Source organism: Neophocaena asiaeorientalis, unplaced genomic scaffold (genome assembly GCF_003031525.2).
Source record: "Neophocaena asiaeorientalis asiaeorientalis breed wild unplaced genomic scaffold, Neophocaena_asiaeorientalis_V1.1 scaffold714, whole genome shotgun sequence".
In the NCBI taxonomy this organism is placed as follows: domain Eukaryota; kingdom Metazoa; phylum Chordata; class Mammalia; order Artiodactyla; family Phocoenidae; genus Neophocaena; species Neophocaena asiaeorientalis.
Genome location: NW_020175660.1, coordinates 1,271,455 through 1,287,089, shown reverse-complemented (window position 1 = coordinate 1,287,089; position 15,635 = coordinate 1,271,455). Strand labels below are relative to the sequence as shown.

The 15,635-nt window shown below is 35.9% G+C and overlaps 1 protein-coding gene across 1 annotated transcript in view; it reads right to left on the bottom strand.

Moving 5' to 3' along the window:
• Positions 1–15,635, bottom strand: part of BMPR1A (bone morphogenetic protein receptor type 1A) — an 87,230-nt gene that overhangs the window by 21,786 nt on the left and 49,809 nt on the right. Inside the window, exons 3-5 of the mRNA XM_024731428.1 lie at positions 10,727–10,945; positions 6,107–6,269; positions 3,456–3,558 (exon numbers count right to left, since the gene is read on the bottom strand). Of these exons, the coding sequence (XP_024587196.1) occupies positions 3,456–3,558; positions 6,107–6,269; positions 10,727–10,793 (333 nt within the window). The 5' untranslated portion in view covers positions 10,794–10,945. The remainder of the gene's footprint in view (positions 1–3,455; positions 3,559–6,106; positions 6,270–10,726; positions 10,946–15,635) is intronic.

The following is a 15,635-nucleotide window of genomic DNA, read 5'->3' as shown; positions in this document are numbered from 1 at the left end:
AAGCATGGTGATTATCACTTGAACTTGTTTTGATTCAAACCTGACAGTATGTGAAAGCACTGGGAGGAAAAAGCTTAGGTAAAAGTAGCAGAGCTGTTCTGCTCAGATGAGGTGCCAGGTAAATTAAGAGCGAGGTACAGCAAGATACACAGAAAGTGAGATAAGTGGTGGTCAACATGTTTTGTCTGTGTAACCCCTAAATGAATTCTGAAAAACAATGTATCCCCTCATACATTTTTAGACTGACACCTAAAATTTTTCATCATAAATAGCTGCAAAGAACGTATTGATAATTCCTTGCATATTGCACATGATATTTTAAAATAAAATTAAAATAAATCAAATCTATTCAGTAGAATCTAAATAATATAGCAATTCAATACTCATTATCATTTAAAAAAATAAATGGTCAAAATGCTTCTTTAACAATTGAAAGTTTTATAGTGTTCCTTTTGCTCCTTGAGCTCCTATTCCGTTTCTACATTTTCCACAATAATTCTGTCCTAATGTTCATGGAGAGGGGGAAGGGTAAGCCGGGCCGAAGTGAGAAAGTGGCATAGACATATATACACTACCAAATGTAAAACAGATAGCTAGTGGGAAGCAGCCGCACAGCACACGGAGATCAGCTTGCATAGCACAGGGAGATCAGCTCCGTGCTTTGTGACCACCTAGAGGGGTGAGATAGGGAGGGTGGGAGGGAGACTCAACAGGGAGGAGATATGGGGATATATGTATATGTATAGCTGATTCACTTTGTTATAAAGCAGAAACTAACACAACATTGTAAAGCAATAATACTCCAATAAAGATGTTAAAAAAAATTGTCCTAATGTAATATGTATCTTGATAAATAATTCTCCACATGAAAAATAAACATATATAATCTATTTTATTTCCTGTGATAGTATGTCTTTAAGTCAAAAAATCATTTTGGTTTGATTTATCATCACAATTATTATTAGTATAAAATTAATCAAAACTGTATATATATTATAATCTTTATTAAAATACTAATATAAAAAGAAAATTTTATTGGAGAGGTATGAGATGAATGACACTTTTAAAAAAACTACTTCATAAATTCATGGATAATTACTTATTGCTAGAATGCGAAAGTTTGGCATTAACTTTAATCCTATTTTTATCTTTTCCTTTTTTGGGGTCAGTACTAAGATTCTTTGTTCACATAAACAAAAAGATGATAATGGAAGGAACTAGTTATACCATTGTCCCATAATTCTTTAGAGACCTTCCAATCGTATGCTAAAACTCCTATAATGATCCTATTAGGAAAAATTATTTTACATGATCTAGCAAACTGGTTGAAAGCAAAAAATGAAAAACTACCAGATATGCAAATATATCTGCTATCCCCAAGTTCCCCACACTGATACTTAGATTTCGAATTATAACACTGTTTGGAAACTTGAGTATTTACATTCCAGGCCACCAATCTGGAAACTGTGACAAGGCTGATGGTGAAAAGGAAGGAAGGAAAAGAGAAATTGCTTAAGAAGCTCTGGTCTCAGGCAGATCAATATTAAGCAATAGAATCTGTGGAAGTTCATGATGGGTAAACCGATCCCCTTAAAACTATCCATGTGCCTATGCGATCCTTGTGTAATGTAGTCTGTGTGCACCCAGGTATATGCATAGCCCAGTTTAAAGCCTGCTTGGTTACATCATCAATATGGTAAAAGCTAACATTTACTAAGTCCTTACTATGTGCCAGTTGTGCTAAACTCTCTGCATACATGCTACCTCTCATTTGACCCTTATAAAAACTCCTTTGCTGATGAGAAAACAGCTTAAGAGAGTAAAGCTCCTTGCTCAAAGTTCCACAGCTAGCAAGAGGCAGCATGCCTATCTGAACACAGACTGTCAAGCTTAACAACTAAATTACATTGATAAATTCATTTGGGACACATCTAGTTGAGGGGGCCTGCGAGACACTGGTGACTGCTGTCGAGCTCAGTGCTTTAACCACAGAGAGGTCTTTCTTCAACATTTTAAAGTGATTAAACAGTGTACTGTAGTGTGGTTGATAAATATGCAAAGAGCATAAAACTGGAAGAGACAAACACATCGGCATCCCCCAAATCCTGACAAATTAGAGCAAAGGATTAATTTTAATACAATGAAATTTAACTTAGACAAGTATGTGACAATTGTGTAACAAAACTCACTCCATTCCCACCTACTTGTTTGTGTCAAGAAACCAACAGCACCAATAAAGAATGGAAGAGATAAGGATGAGTAGAAGCATGAGTGAAAGACATGGGGATTTCAGCTGACAGAAAACTCCATATATTTCAAGAATATGGTATGACAATCAAACCTCTAACATGAGATTTGGCTGCATTTAGGAAAAGGGAAAGGAGTTACTAATTCTTGTTTTTTTTTTCTTCTTTTCTTCTGGCCAGACCACAGTCAATTCTGCATCTTACATTGAGAAACTGAAGAGTGAGTAACTCTAAAGCTGATGATTATAAGGGGCCGTTGAAGTCATTTTGAACTACTATTTTCACTGGGCAAAGACTATAGGGTATGGGGAGTAAAGCGGTACAAAAAAAAATTTCTTCACATAGTAAAGGGCTACCATATTAAAAAGGGAATCAATTTGTTCTCTATGGTCCAAGGAAGTACAAAGGAAGAGAGACTTGCAGTCATTCAGAGGAAAAGCTTTCTACGGATAAGGTCAGGTCATTACTACAGATGAAAAAGGTGGGCTTGGGAGGTAATGAGCCCCTGTCACTAGAGGTGTAGCAAACAGAAAACAGATCGGATGCAATATGTGCGAGCGTGTATATATGTGTGTGTGTGTGTGTTCGCATGCGTGCATGTGTGGTTTCTATCAACCCTGAGAACTTCTCATTAATTGGAATAATTTTCTAAAATAGCTGAGGCTTAAATTTGTTAACAAACAGCTCTCTCTGGAGCTGTTTTCAAAAACATTGGAAGGATCCCCTGGGGCAAAATTACTATTCAGGATTTTGAAGAGATTAGGTTTATAACCCAAAGCCATCAATATGTTCATAAACTATTACTGATCCTCTGATTCCTTTGCTGTGCTGTTAAAGTAACTCCACTGAGATCTCCTTACAAGGACTTAAGGTCTCTAAGTTGTCTCAGAGAGATGTAAAGGTTATTTACTTGTCACCTTAAAGTCTTTCCAGTCACTTTTATAATCCAGAAATAAGTGTGACAGTATCATTTTTTACAGGCTTGACAATTAAAAAAAAAGATGATTTAAAACTTACTTTAAAGTAAAATAATCTGTAATTTCAATTGGCACAATCATATAACGTGAAGCAAGAGCTAAGCTTCCTCCAATATATTTGCTTCCAGAACACACAGCAATGTGCAGACCAGGCATACTTCTCCTTGGGGAATCAATGCTTTTCCTGTGGTCCCTCCCTTCTTTATTTCATAGGCCTCAAATTAGGTCTTACCTTGCACTGAAAATCAGATCCTTCATATTTCATACACCCTGAAGCCAACGTGGTTTCTCCCTGGTCATCTTCTTCTATGATGGCAAAGCAATGTCCATTAGTTCTAAAAGAAAAAAAGCCAAAAAACCAAAAACCAACTTCACATTGGAAAGTACTAATTAAATCTCAGTATGAATGTGACCAGTTACTGATCTGATGGCTTTTAGTTCTGAATTAGAATTACATTCACATTTGACTTACTGGCAAAACCGTACGTGTTTTAAGGCAAATGAAAATTGTCATATTTGAACTAAAACCTAACGGTCTAATAAAAATCCTGTGTTAGGTAGAAAAGGATTTTCTATTAAACAAGTCCCACCAAATATGAAATACTATGTAACTTCTCTTTGCTAATCATAGTCATGTGATCACAGAAAGATGATTTATACAACTTTATAAAGTAAATAATCTTAACGTTTAAAAATATACTTAAAAATAACTATCTCTTTTCATCCATAAGATTTTCAGTATTCCCATACTGTACACAATAATAAATAAAAACAAACTTTCCTGTGAAACATAAAAATAGATTCAATGACAAAGAAAAGTATATTTGGGAAGACCAGACTAACTAAGAGCCTGAGAGGCACTTTTTATTTAACATGATAGGAAAAAAGGGAGAACTTTTGAATAGCTGAATTTTCAAGAAATTTATATAGATGGATTTGTATTTAATAAAATGTTATCGGGACTTCCCTGGTGGCGCAGTGGTTAAGAAACCACCTGCCAATGCAGGGGACATGGGCTTGAACCCTGGTCCGGGAAGATCCCACATGCCGCGGAGCAACTAAGCCTGTGTGCCACAACTACTGAGCCTGAGCTCTAAAGCCCGTGAGCCACAACTACTGAAGCCCGCGTGCCTAGAGCCCGCACTCCGCAACAAGTGAAACCACCGCAATGAGAAACCTGTGCACCACAACGAAGAGTAGCCCCCGCTCGCCACAACTAGAGAAAGCCCACACGCAGAACGACTACCCAATGCAACCAAAAATAAATTAAAATAAAATAAAATTAAATTAAAAATTGGAAAACCCCAGAGGGGAGTATCTTTTTAAAAAAAAAAGTTATCATTTTAGTACTAGTACGCCAGAATTTTCTCCTAATATATTCATTAGGCTTTCATGGGTAGGAAGAAACATCTAAAGGATTTTTTTGTGTCCCTCCTTACTGTTCATATCAGTAAGTATACTGCTTACAGTTAAAAGAATATTGCATAATTATTCATTTTCTGAAATGAGAAAATGTTAGGTGTGAGGTGACATTCTGTTAAAATTGATGATTCCCAGTTTTACTCTGGGTTACTAAGCCTCTAACAAATAGCCCACACAGATCAAGCAAGAACTACAGACAAGAAGTCTGGCAAGAAGTCTCTTGGTGACAAAGGGAACACTCACTCCCCTAACAACAGATCACCCAGTCTGCCACAGTAAAGTCAACCACCACCAGCACAAACAACAAATCTAAGACATGGTGAACCATCATATAATTTCAGTGTTTTATATGTATACATTTTGGCTTTATATCTGGTCACATTCAAAGAGCATAAAATTATTAGGGAAGTACAAAACAAATCAATAATTATTGATTATTATACCTTTACAACAGGGGGACAACTGACTGATGAGATTGAGTTGTTCAGGGAATTTTTTTGGCTAGTAAGTCAATTCTTCAATGTCCCCCAAGAATATGGAATAGAATTACATGATCATATATAAATATTAATTAGTTAATATGAAATTAAGTAGAAAAATTAAAGTGGTTATATAAATCAGATTTGGATTTGGGAGTTCACATAAGAAAATAACACAAAATTAATTAAATATCACAATATCATTCTTATAGACCTGCAAAATATTTCAACCAATTTATTTATTTAATAGGAAGGTTTTTAAAAAAAAATAACTTATTTATTTATTTATTTATGGCTGCATTGGGTCTTTGTTGCTGTGCGCAGGCTTTCTTTAGTTGAGGTGAGCGGGGGCTACTCTTCGTTGCGGTGCGTGGGCTTCTCATTACGGTGGCTTCTCTTGTTGTGGAGCATGTGCTCTAGGCATGCGAGCTTCAGTAGTTGTGGCACGTGGGCTCAGTAGTTGTGGCTCGGGGGCTCTAGAGCACAGGCTCAGTAGTTGTGGCACACGGGCTTAGCTGCTCCGTGGCATGTAGGATCTTCCCAGACCAGGGTTCGAACCTGTGTCCCCTGCATTGGCAGGTGGATTCTCAACCACTACACCACCAGGGAAGCCCCTATTTCAACCAATTTAGAATTACACGGTTTTAGGTGAATTTTCAAGGTTTCTTTTTGGTAATCTCTAAGTTTTCTACAATGAATATCAATCACTTTATGATAAAAAGATCACTAAATAAACCCAAAATGCTAGACAAATACCAGATTCCTTTTAACTCTTTAAAACCTATATTACTCTAAGGAAATAACCATCAATCACTTAATAGTAATAAATGTTCCTATATAAAAAACAAGAAGCTTTTGGCTCTTTGGAAAAACCATATAAAGTTAAAGAAACAAAATTCAGACAAAGTAAACGATTCTTAAAATAGTACTAAGTGCAACCCTATTCTCGTTAACTTTAAGAAGAACTGCATAAAATACTTACATGCATGTGTTATTAATAGCATCATCCGGGCAGTGTCCTGAGCAATAGCACTTTAAAAAAGGCAAGGTATCCTCTGGTGCTAAGGTTACTCCATTTTCTGACTTTTTCTGGTCGGAGTCTGATTTCATCCCAGTACCATGGAGCATACTGTCTAGATTCTGCCCTGCATTCAAACATGAAGTTGTAAATAAACCATTCTGAAAAGCTAATTCTTTTATTCCAATTTTCAGTGAGAAGTTTCTAAGCTTTCTTATTGTATTAATTGCAACTAATGTGTGTTTTAGTTAAAAATAAATTTCATTCATATGATTAACATTTATTAACAGCCTAAAATGCACAGAAAAACTATCCCAGGTATTGTGGGATATATGGAGATGATTATGTCACAATTTTTGCACTAGTGAAAGACAAACAAGAGTGGCACAAGGTAGAATATGGTCATAACTTGTAAGAAAGGTACAAAATGGAAAGCAGTTTCAGAGAAGAGCGAGATTATTTCCAACCATTAAAAAATATGTATAGCTGATTCACTTTGTTATACAGCAGAAATAACACACCACTGTAAAGCAGTTATACTCCAATAAGGAGGTTTAAAAAAAAAAAAGGCAAATTACAGTTCTTTTTTTAGACTCTCTGGTTCAAAACTTGTGACTAGTTTAAAAAAAGTAAAGTCCTTTATTTGTACCTCTGTGGAAGTGAAACTACTAAGCATCTTGCTCTGGGTTTTAATTGCTTAAGTAAGGGAATTATGAGAGCATGGGGACTAATCATATTATCTGGTGCCTTTTATCTCAAGGTCATTGGTTCAAATCCAGACTACGCTGCCAGAAAATGAAGGTCACTGTAGGGTAGTAGTTAGCACATGGAAACAGAACTGTGTTCTTGCATTAGAGTCTCGTAGCCTCAAATGACAGATACTGTCATATTTGATACTGATTCTTTCAGGCTGAAAGCAGAACAGAACTAAAACAACGTTTTAGTAATTCCTTTCTCCCTCTGAATCAGCTGAAATCAGCTAGGCTACTCCTTGTAGAGCTGATCTTCATGGAATGAAGTGTAGAGCTAAAACAGGTATAAAATATTAAGAGAACTGTGTATGTATTTCATTATAGATGTTAAATAAGTGGTTCAAGACATAATGTGAACTTGACTTAAAATTTAGCCGTACTGGTGAGATGAACTTGAAAATAGAAAAAGTAATACACACACACACATTGATAACAGGAAAAGAATGTGCTGCTAAATAAATTTTAGTGATTCCATGCCATAAATTTCAATAATGTTCACTTAATCCTCTAAATTGCTACAAAACGTAGACTTCATTTATGTTAAGAGCATCAAAGAAAAAAAAGGGGCGGGGAAAAGTTTCAGGAAGGGAAGAAAGCCACTGGGCTAGAAATGAGGAAATCTAGATTCTGGTCTACTATGTTCCTCCACCATTTATCTAGCTGGATGATCATGGACAAGCCATGTCATTTCAAGCCTCATTTACTCAATAAGACCATAGGACTAAAGCATATCTGAGGTCTCTTAACCAGTTTTAAAATCATATTACAACAACAGAAGGAAGCATCAATTTAAATATGGAGACCAAATGGCAAACAATATATTTACGCACGCGATTCGTTTTTCAAAAATCTAATGATACATAGAAAAAGCAGTATAGTGTGGCAGAAATAACACTGAAATAACAGTGAGAAGTCAAGGGTTCAAGTCTTGAATATCTCCATTGATAAGTTAGTCTCTGAACCTCAGGTCTCTATCTATAAAAAATGATAATAATTTCCGCCCAATTTAAGAGATTATATATAGATCAAATGAATGTATAATAAAGGGCTTAAATATAAAAGTATATAAATGAAGATATTACTAATAACAAAGATCATACTAAAAGATCACCAATACCTGGAAAATTCAAAGTTACAGATGGTTAATACACATAACTTCCTAGAACACTGTTTGAATTTAAGAGACAGAAATATTTTAATTATAATAATTTGCATCTGAGGTTTATATTATCTCAAGTATTAATTAACAAAACACTGATTAGAGGCCAACTATGTGCAGGCAAGTTACTGAATGCTGGAAACTGATGTGGTCCTTGAGAAACTTGGAAGGAGACAAAGGTGTATGTGTGTGGAGGGGATAAGCACATAAATAAACACAATTCAAAGAGTGATATAATACAAAGGTGCTATGTAAACAAAGGAAGGAGCCAATAACACAAACTCATCCTAGGGTGTCAAACGCAAAGAAACCTGAGCTATAAGTTGTAAAATTTCACTAAATAGAGGCATGGATACAAAGAAAAATAGCTAGCAACAGCCTCTCTGTACTCTCTCCCTAGATGACAGCACTTATTCCCATGGTTTAAATAAATCTCTTCGTTGATGGGTCCTAGATTTACCCCTTCGGCCTTGACTTGCTTAAGTAACTCAAAACTAACTCGTCTAAAATGGAATGCTTGACTTTTCTCCTCAAACCTGGTCCTCCCCAGGTCTTTGGCTCACCCTCCAAGATATATCTCACTTTTTCTCATTTTGGTCTAGTTCCTGCTATTACCCGGGCCCATCATATCATGTCACTTCCAAGACAAGACACTGATCTCCCTACTTCTGTTTTTGCCCCCTCCAACCCATTTCCCACATAGCACAGAGTTATCTTATAAACCTAAATCTGATCCTGGCATTCCCTGCTTAAAACCAATTAATGGCTTCATATACACTCAGAATAAAATCCAACCTCCTTCACCAGGCCTATTGAAGGCCCACAGGATTTGGACCCTGTGGACCTCTCTCTCCATCATGCCCAAACATACAGCCCTGTGTCAGTTCCTAGAACATGCCAATCTCTTTCTACACACAAGTCCTGTGTTTACAAAGCATAAAATTATGAGTCCTGGTGTGGGCTGGAGCTATAGGTTATACATATAACACCACTCTAGCAATCCATAGTAATCTCTAAGAAATAACTTTTTTTTTGGCTGCTCTTCACGGCATGTGGAATTTCCCGACCAAAGATTGAACCCATGCCTCCTGCAGTGGAAGCAGGGAGTCTTAACCACTGGACCACCGGGCAAGTCTGAAATACCATTTTTTCGACATTGGTTTTAGTTCTTTTCCTTAAGAGCAAATATTTTTATCTTATTATTTGAAGGGAACTATCAAACTAATCTTCTTTGAAAGGAAATGTAACAAATTTTGCTTATATTTCAGAGAAATATAATGCTTACTAAGATTTTTCACTTATGCCTGATAACTAATTACCAATTTATTTCATCTAACAAAAGTTTATAAGGACTTCCCAGGCGGTCAGCTGGTTAAGATTCTGTGCTTCCACTGCAGGGGGCACAGGTTCGATCCTTGGTCAGGGAACTAGGATCCCACATGCTGTGCAGTGTGGGCAAAAAAAAAAAAAGTTTATTATATAACAACTTAGGATGGGGAATGAGAATTTTGTATCATATTGTCTCTATGTGATCTATATAGATTAAAAAAATTTTAATACTAAATACTGATTACTTGGGAGTAAGGTAGCAAATACAAATGTTACTATTAATTTAAGTCATCTTCAAAACTATGATAGCTTTGGTTGATACTGATCAACAAGGCATCTAACAAAAGACGTTAAAATAAAGATGTTTTATTAAATAATGTGGTGTTTCACACAAAAATGTAGCTTTTGCAAGAGAGCTTTTATATTCTCAGTATGGGTACTAAACAAGGGTACTAAACCTAAGACAAAATACAAAGAAGCTACAGATTTCATTATTCTGTTCACTCAAATGAAAATGTCAAAAGATTTATGCTGTTAATCATAATTCTTACTAGCAGATTTTAATCATCACTCTGAACAAAACATTATGAAGAACAATCTGTGAAGGTATAAACTTAAGAGAACGGAGAGGTTCAGTAGGTTCTATATAAAATCATTTTGCCAAATACCACTATCTCTTCAGTTTAAAACACTGTCCTAATTAAACCATACAGGGAAAAAGCTCATATGCAAATATATAGCCCATCTGATCCTAAGAGTCATCAAAATAACTTCCTGTTTGGGAGTTCTAAGCTGTGAATGCACAGTGTAAAATGACAATATTAGTCATAAATAAAACTTTGAGTACTCCGAAGAAATTTTAATATTTGGCACACAGAAATTCCATTTACGTTTCTCAACTCTTAACAAACAATAAAATGTTTTTTAAAAATTGACATTTATTCCTTATTGTATTTTAAAGGGGAGAGGTATTTTAAAACTAAATCTTGAGTACCTATTACCCTTAGGCACTAGGTCACCTACTTTATTTTATATTTTATCTCATTTAATCCTCATAAGACCTGGTGTTGTACATCATAATGCCTATGTTACAGATAATACACAAAGTTCAAAGAGCCTGAGATTTTATACAGACTTGAAAATGTTTCTATCATAGTCAAGTTCAAAAATTATTTGGCATGTGCTTGTTCTTTGCCTCTATACTTAAAAGCTATTGGCATACTGGGCCTAACTGTTCAAAACGGGACATGAGTTGAAAGAGCGGTCCTAAGAATGAGTGTTTTTTATATACAGAAATAAATTACTAAAAAAGAGATAAGATTGCTTAAATGAACACCGATTTACCTTGAACATGAGAAATGATGAACAGATAGGCTCCCAATAATCTGATGTAAATATACAGCTGAGTCATTGTTCAATTTTAACGTTCTCTGTACACTGTCACCTTTAATAACTAGTCTTGTTATGTCACTGATTTAAAAGACTTTCATTCAATGAGATTTTCTTGTAAAAGGTCTCAATCACTTGACAATGACTCCAGCTTCCACTGCTTTCTCTTGATTCCTGAAAGATAAAAATATTAAGAAGGAAATGAATATAACTGAATTCTGGAAAGTTTTCAAAAACTAGGAGAGGAAAAACAAATGTCCAAACATACCTTTAAACAAGGTAATACATTATTAAAGATTAATGTTATCATTGTTTAAAAAAAAAAAGGCACTGTAATTTAAAAGCTTAAATAATTTATTAATAGGTTGCCACCTCTCCTGACCTTAGATTAACCATAAGTAAAATAAGATAAGAACACTAATAATTTTAACAGTCTTTTCTGGCTGCTCTAAAGTAATTATTTTATTGCTATTAAGAAAATTTCTAAATATATTAAGAATAAAACAGGAAGAGCTGAATTTAGAACACTAAGCTAGGACTTCCCTGGTGGTGCAGTGGTTAAGCATCTGCCTGCCAATGTAGGGGACACGGGTTCGAGCCCTTGTCCGGGAAGATGCCACATGCCGCAGAGCAACTAAGCCCGTGCGCCACAACTACTGAGCCTGCACTCTAGAGCTGGTGAGCCACAACTACTGAGCCTGTGTGCCACAACTACTGAAGCCCACGTGCCTAGAGCCTGTGCTCCTCAACAAGAGAAGCAACCACAATGAGAAGCCCCCGCACCACAATGAAGAGTAGCCCCTGCTCGCTGCAACTAGAGAAAGCCTGAGCACAGCAACAAAGACCCAAAAGAAACCAGCCAAAAATAATAAATAAGTAAATTAATTAATTAAAAAATAAAACAGTAAGCTACTCATAAAAAATTTTTCAATCCTAGTAGATGTGATAAATAAAAACAATTTGAATCTTTCTAATAAATAATGTATTCTATAGATAGAAGGCCTACCTAGAAAAACATTTAAATATGCAGCATGCTTCCTCATTAAAGCAAAAACATTAGAAATGTATCTTAAATGAAATTATTTACCTAAAATACTACAAATCTGAATTCATTAGGATAAAACTGAGCTTTTCATATGGATCACATGAAACATAACCTCCCCAATTAAGGTTTGGCAATTATAAGATAGTTAAAGAGGTAACAGATAAAAAGGTTAGTTTGTGTAAAGATGAATATGATTCTGTTTCTTCTCTCATCCTGTTGGTTCAGGCAACTGATTTTACTGACGTCAGCCTGAATTATTCCTCAATGAAAATGATATTATTTATCTGTAACACAATTATCCTGGCATGATTTCTACCATAAATATCCCAAGCTTTCTATGTTAACTAAGAATTTTTCACTTAATTAGCTCTCCAAAGGCACTTAAGAATATTGAGGAAGTAAGATATACAGTGAGATGTCATTTATATTGTACATTTTATATATGGCTTATTCTAAAATCTCTAATTTCTCTACTATGAAATTAATTTGATTTCCATCTACATAATGTTGAGAGAGTAAGATGTAAAGTCTAAAATTATTACAGAATAACATCTGTAATATGATTTAACAGTATTTGAGAAAACTCACTTCTTGAAATTATGGGATTGTGACTCTAGGGATACTTGTTCCAGGTTTCAAATTCAAAAGAAGTTTCCAGTATATTTCCAATATTGAACTCTCTCCTTATTTCTATTTGCCTATTAAATATCTCCACTAGGATTACATCCCACCTGTCCAAATCAAACTCACTAACTTTCCTTCTCATTCCTCTAGACCTGCCTCCTCCTCCTCCATTTGCTATCACAGAGGAGGGTGGTGCCATCTCTCCAGTCATCCATGCCAAAAACCCTGGTATCATTTCTGCCTCTCTTCCTAGCTCTCACTCTCTCCCCATACCTTCACTCATTTATTCGTTCACTCACTTATTCACCAACAGTGTTTTCTGAGTATGTATTATACATCAATGCAAGGGGCTAGAAATAAAAATATGAGTATGACAGATTCTACTTCAAGGGCCTCATATTCTTGGTCAGGAAACTGACTGCTATGACTGGTTCCATCTTTCAGTGTCACTGCTTCTTCATCAGTTTATTTAAGCTAATATGTGGTCTTGTCTCATTACAGGTACAACCAAGGCATCCTGCAGTACAGTCGATGAGACCCTAAGCACCTGCCACACTCACAGTCCCTTTCAGAGGAAAGGGATCATGTGTGATTCCTTCTACACAAACATCTGTGACTCTACCACTCTCAGCACAAGTTTAAATCCTGGATCTGCCTTAAATAAGAAACTTCACCTCTCTGGATGAGTCTCCTCATCTGTAAAACTGGAATTATATCAACTCACAATTATTTTGAGAACTACATGAGGTAATAGCTAACATATATTCACCTCTATGTGGCAGACCATTACAATGCTTTGAATATATTAATATTAATTTACAGAATCATCACAACCATCTTGTAAGATAGGCACAATTTATTATTTTAACTTTACAGATGAGGATACTAAGGCAAGTGGAGTTTAAGGAATTTATCAAAGATCACACAGCTGGTAAGTGTCAGGGCCATAATTCTAATCAAGAGGATCTGATTCTCGAGCCCATGTGTTAACCGCTACCCTATGCTGCCTTGCTGGATATTTTACATACATTACATAATGTAAACTATACATTATAAAGTATTTAGAAAAGCCTGGTACAGAGTAGGTACTTAATAAAAGTTTCCTCCTCTCAGACATGTTTATAACATACTTGCCATCCTGGCACAGGAAGTAACAGGTGCTATCCACGACAATCCCATCTGCAAGACATTTTTATACACTAAAAACCCTGCAACAACTTGTATGGAGAACAGCTATCAGCCAAGAGAAGGCTAAAGGTAAAATGGCTTCAAGTGCCTCATTTGTAATCTAACAATGGAAGCCCCTAATTTTTAAAAGAAAAATGTTAGGTTTTAGCTGACTACAAGCTCAATAAGCATCAGTGCTTATGACATGAAGGCAATCTAATCAAGCATTGATAGAAGCACACTGCCATAATCAAAGAGGGTAACCATCTTACTTTATCCCACCTGGTCAGGCCTCAAATACTTTAGAGAAGAATGACAAGAATGCAAAGGATAGAGAAATGACTACACTTGAGATACAACTGAAAGGACCAGGGATCTTTGCTCACAGAGTATCAAAGGAATAAAGTGTGAATGTACCTCTGCCAAGGACATGACAGGCATGATGCAAACAAGACTAGACCAATTAAATGACTTATCAGATTCCTTCCAGCTCTGAATTCCTGAGTGAATAGTGTTCTCGCTATTGAATGTTAATTTATTTCCCAAATATTTATTAAGTGCCTATTATATACATGATTCTGTATGAGACACTGAGAATATAGTGAGAGAGCAAAACAGACTGAGCCTTCATGGAGTTCACAGTCAAATAAGATAATTAAGATATTTAGACATCAAACAAGACAATACAAATGATACGTGATCACAACTTGAGGTGAGTGCAAAAAAGAAAAGTGCCAGGTCCTTGAGGGACATGGGGAGTGACCTCATCTAATCCAGATAGAGAGGTCAAGGGAAGCAATGTAGAAAAGTGACATTTAAGGTGTAATCTGAAGAATAAAAGAGTTATTTAGTCAGGTAAAGACACGAGGTTGGGGAGGGGGCTTGTTCTAGGCATAAGGAACAGCCTGCTCAAAGATCTTGAGGCAGAGAAGAGCATAGGAGAACACAATGTTTCTGAAATGTTGAGAACAAGGGTTAATGTAGTGGAAGATGAGGTTGAAGAGACAGAAAAGTCAAGGACCAGGTCAGGCAAGATCATATGAAGGATTTGGGATTTAAATGTAAGTGGGATGGGAAGGCAATTATCTGGTTTCTCTGTAATGAACTGGAGGGGACAAAAGCAGAAGGAAACAGACCATTAAGAAGGATATTGTAGCAGTTTAGGAGAGGGACAATAGCGGTTAAGCTTCGGGTGGTGGTGGTACAGTGGATGGAATCAAGATATATTTCACAAACAGATTCAGCAGGCCTTGGTAATGGATTAAATGTGGGGGTAAGGGAGAGTGAGGGGTCAAAAAAGATCCCTACATTTCCGGCATGAGCAATTACTGAAAATGGGGACAAATGGATTTTGAAAAAAGTGGGGAGAAGAGATCAATGGTTCAATTTTTAGACATTTGAAATTACTCAAAGGGAATGTCTAATGGGTATTTGGTTCTGAAACTTAAAGGAAACTTTTGAGACTGAAGATATAAATCTGTTATGTCAACAGCATAGAGATATTTAAAGCTACAGTTCTGTGTGAGATGGCCTTCTAGAATGAAAAGAGAAGAAGGCACCAGAACACCAATGTTCATTTAAAAATTAGATTAATAAAAGCATTAACATCATATATATTTACTTGGCATTCACTGATAAAAATAAGTTCATGGTCCAGGATCCATCATGTACAATATTAATATAGTATACATTGCCACAGCTGGAATATAAACTAATATTCATAAGTGATATTTTTCACAGTTAAAAAAACCCCACCAATCTACCAAAAGATCATTACGGTGATCTAAAATATGTCCACAAATGCTCTGACACTATCTTCAAAAGGTGAAGCCTAATTTCCTTCCTTGAATTCCCACTGGACTTAATGACTCACTTCTAACAAAATAAAATAAGGTGGAAACAACGGTTTGTCTTCTGAAACTAGATCATAAAAGGCACTTCAGATTCCTCCTTGCTCACTCTTAGGGAAGCTAGCTGCCATGTCAATAAGGACACCCATGCAGCCTTATGGAGAGGCCCATGTGGCAA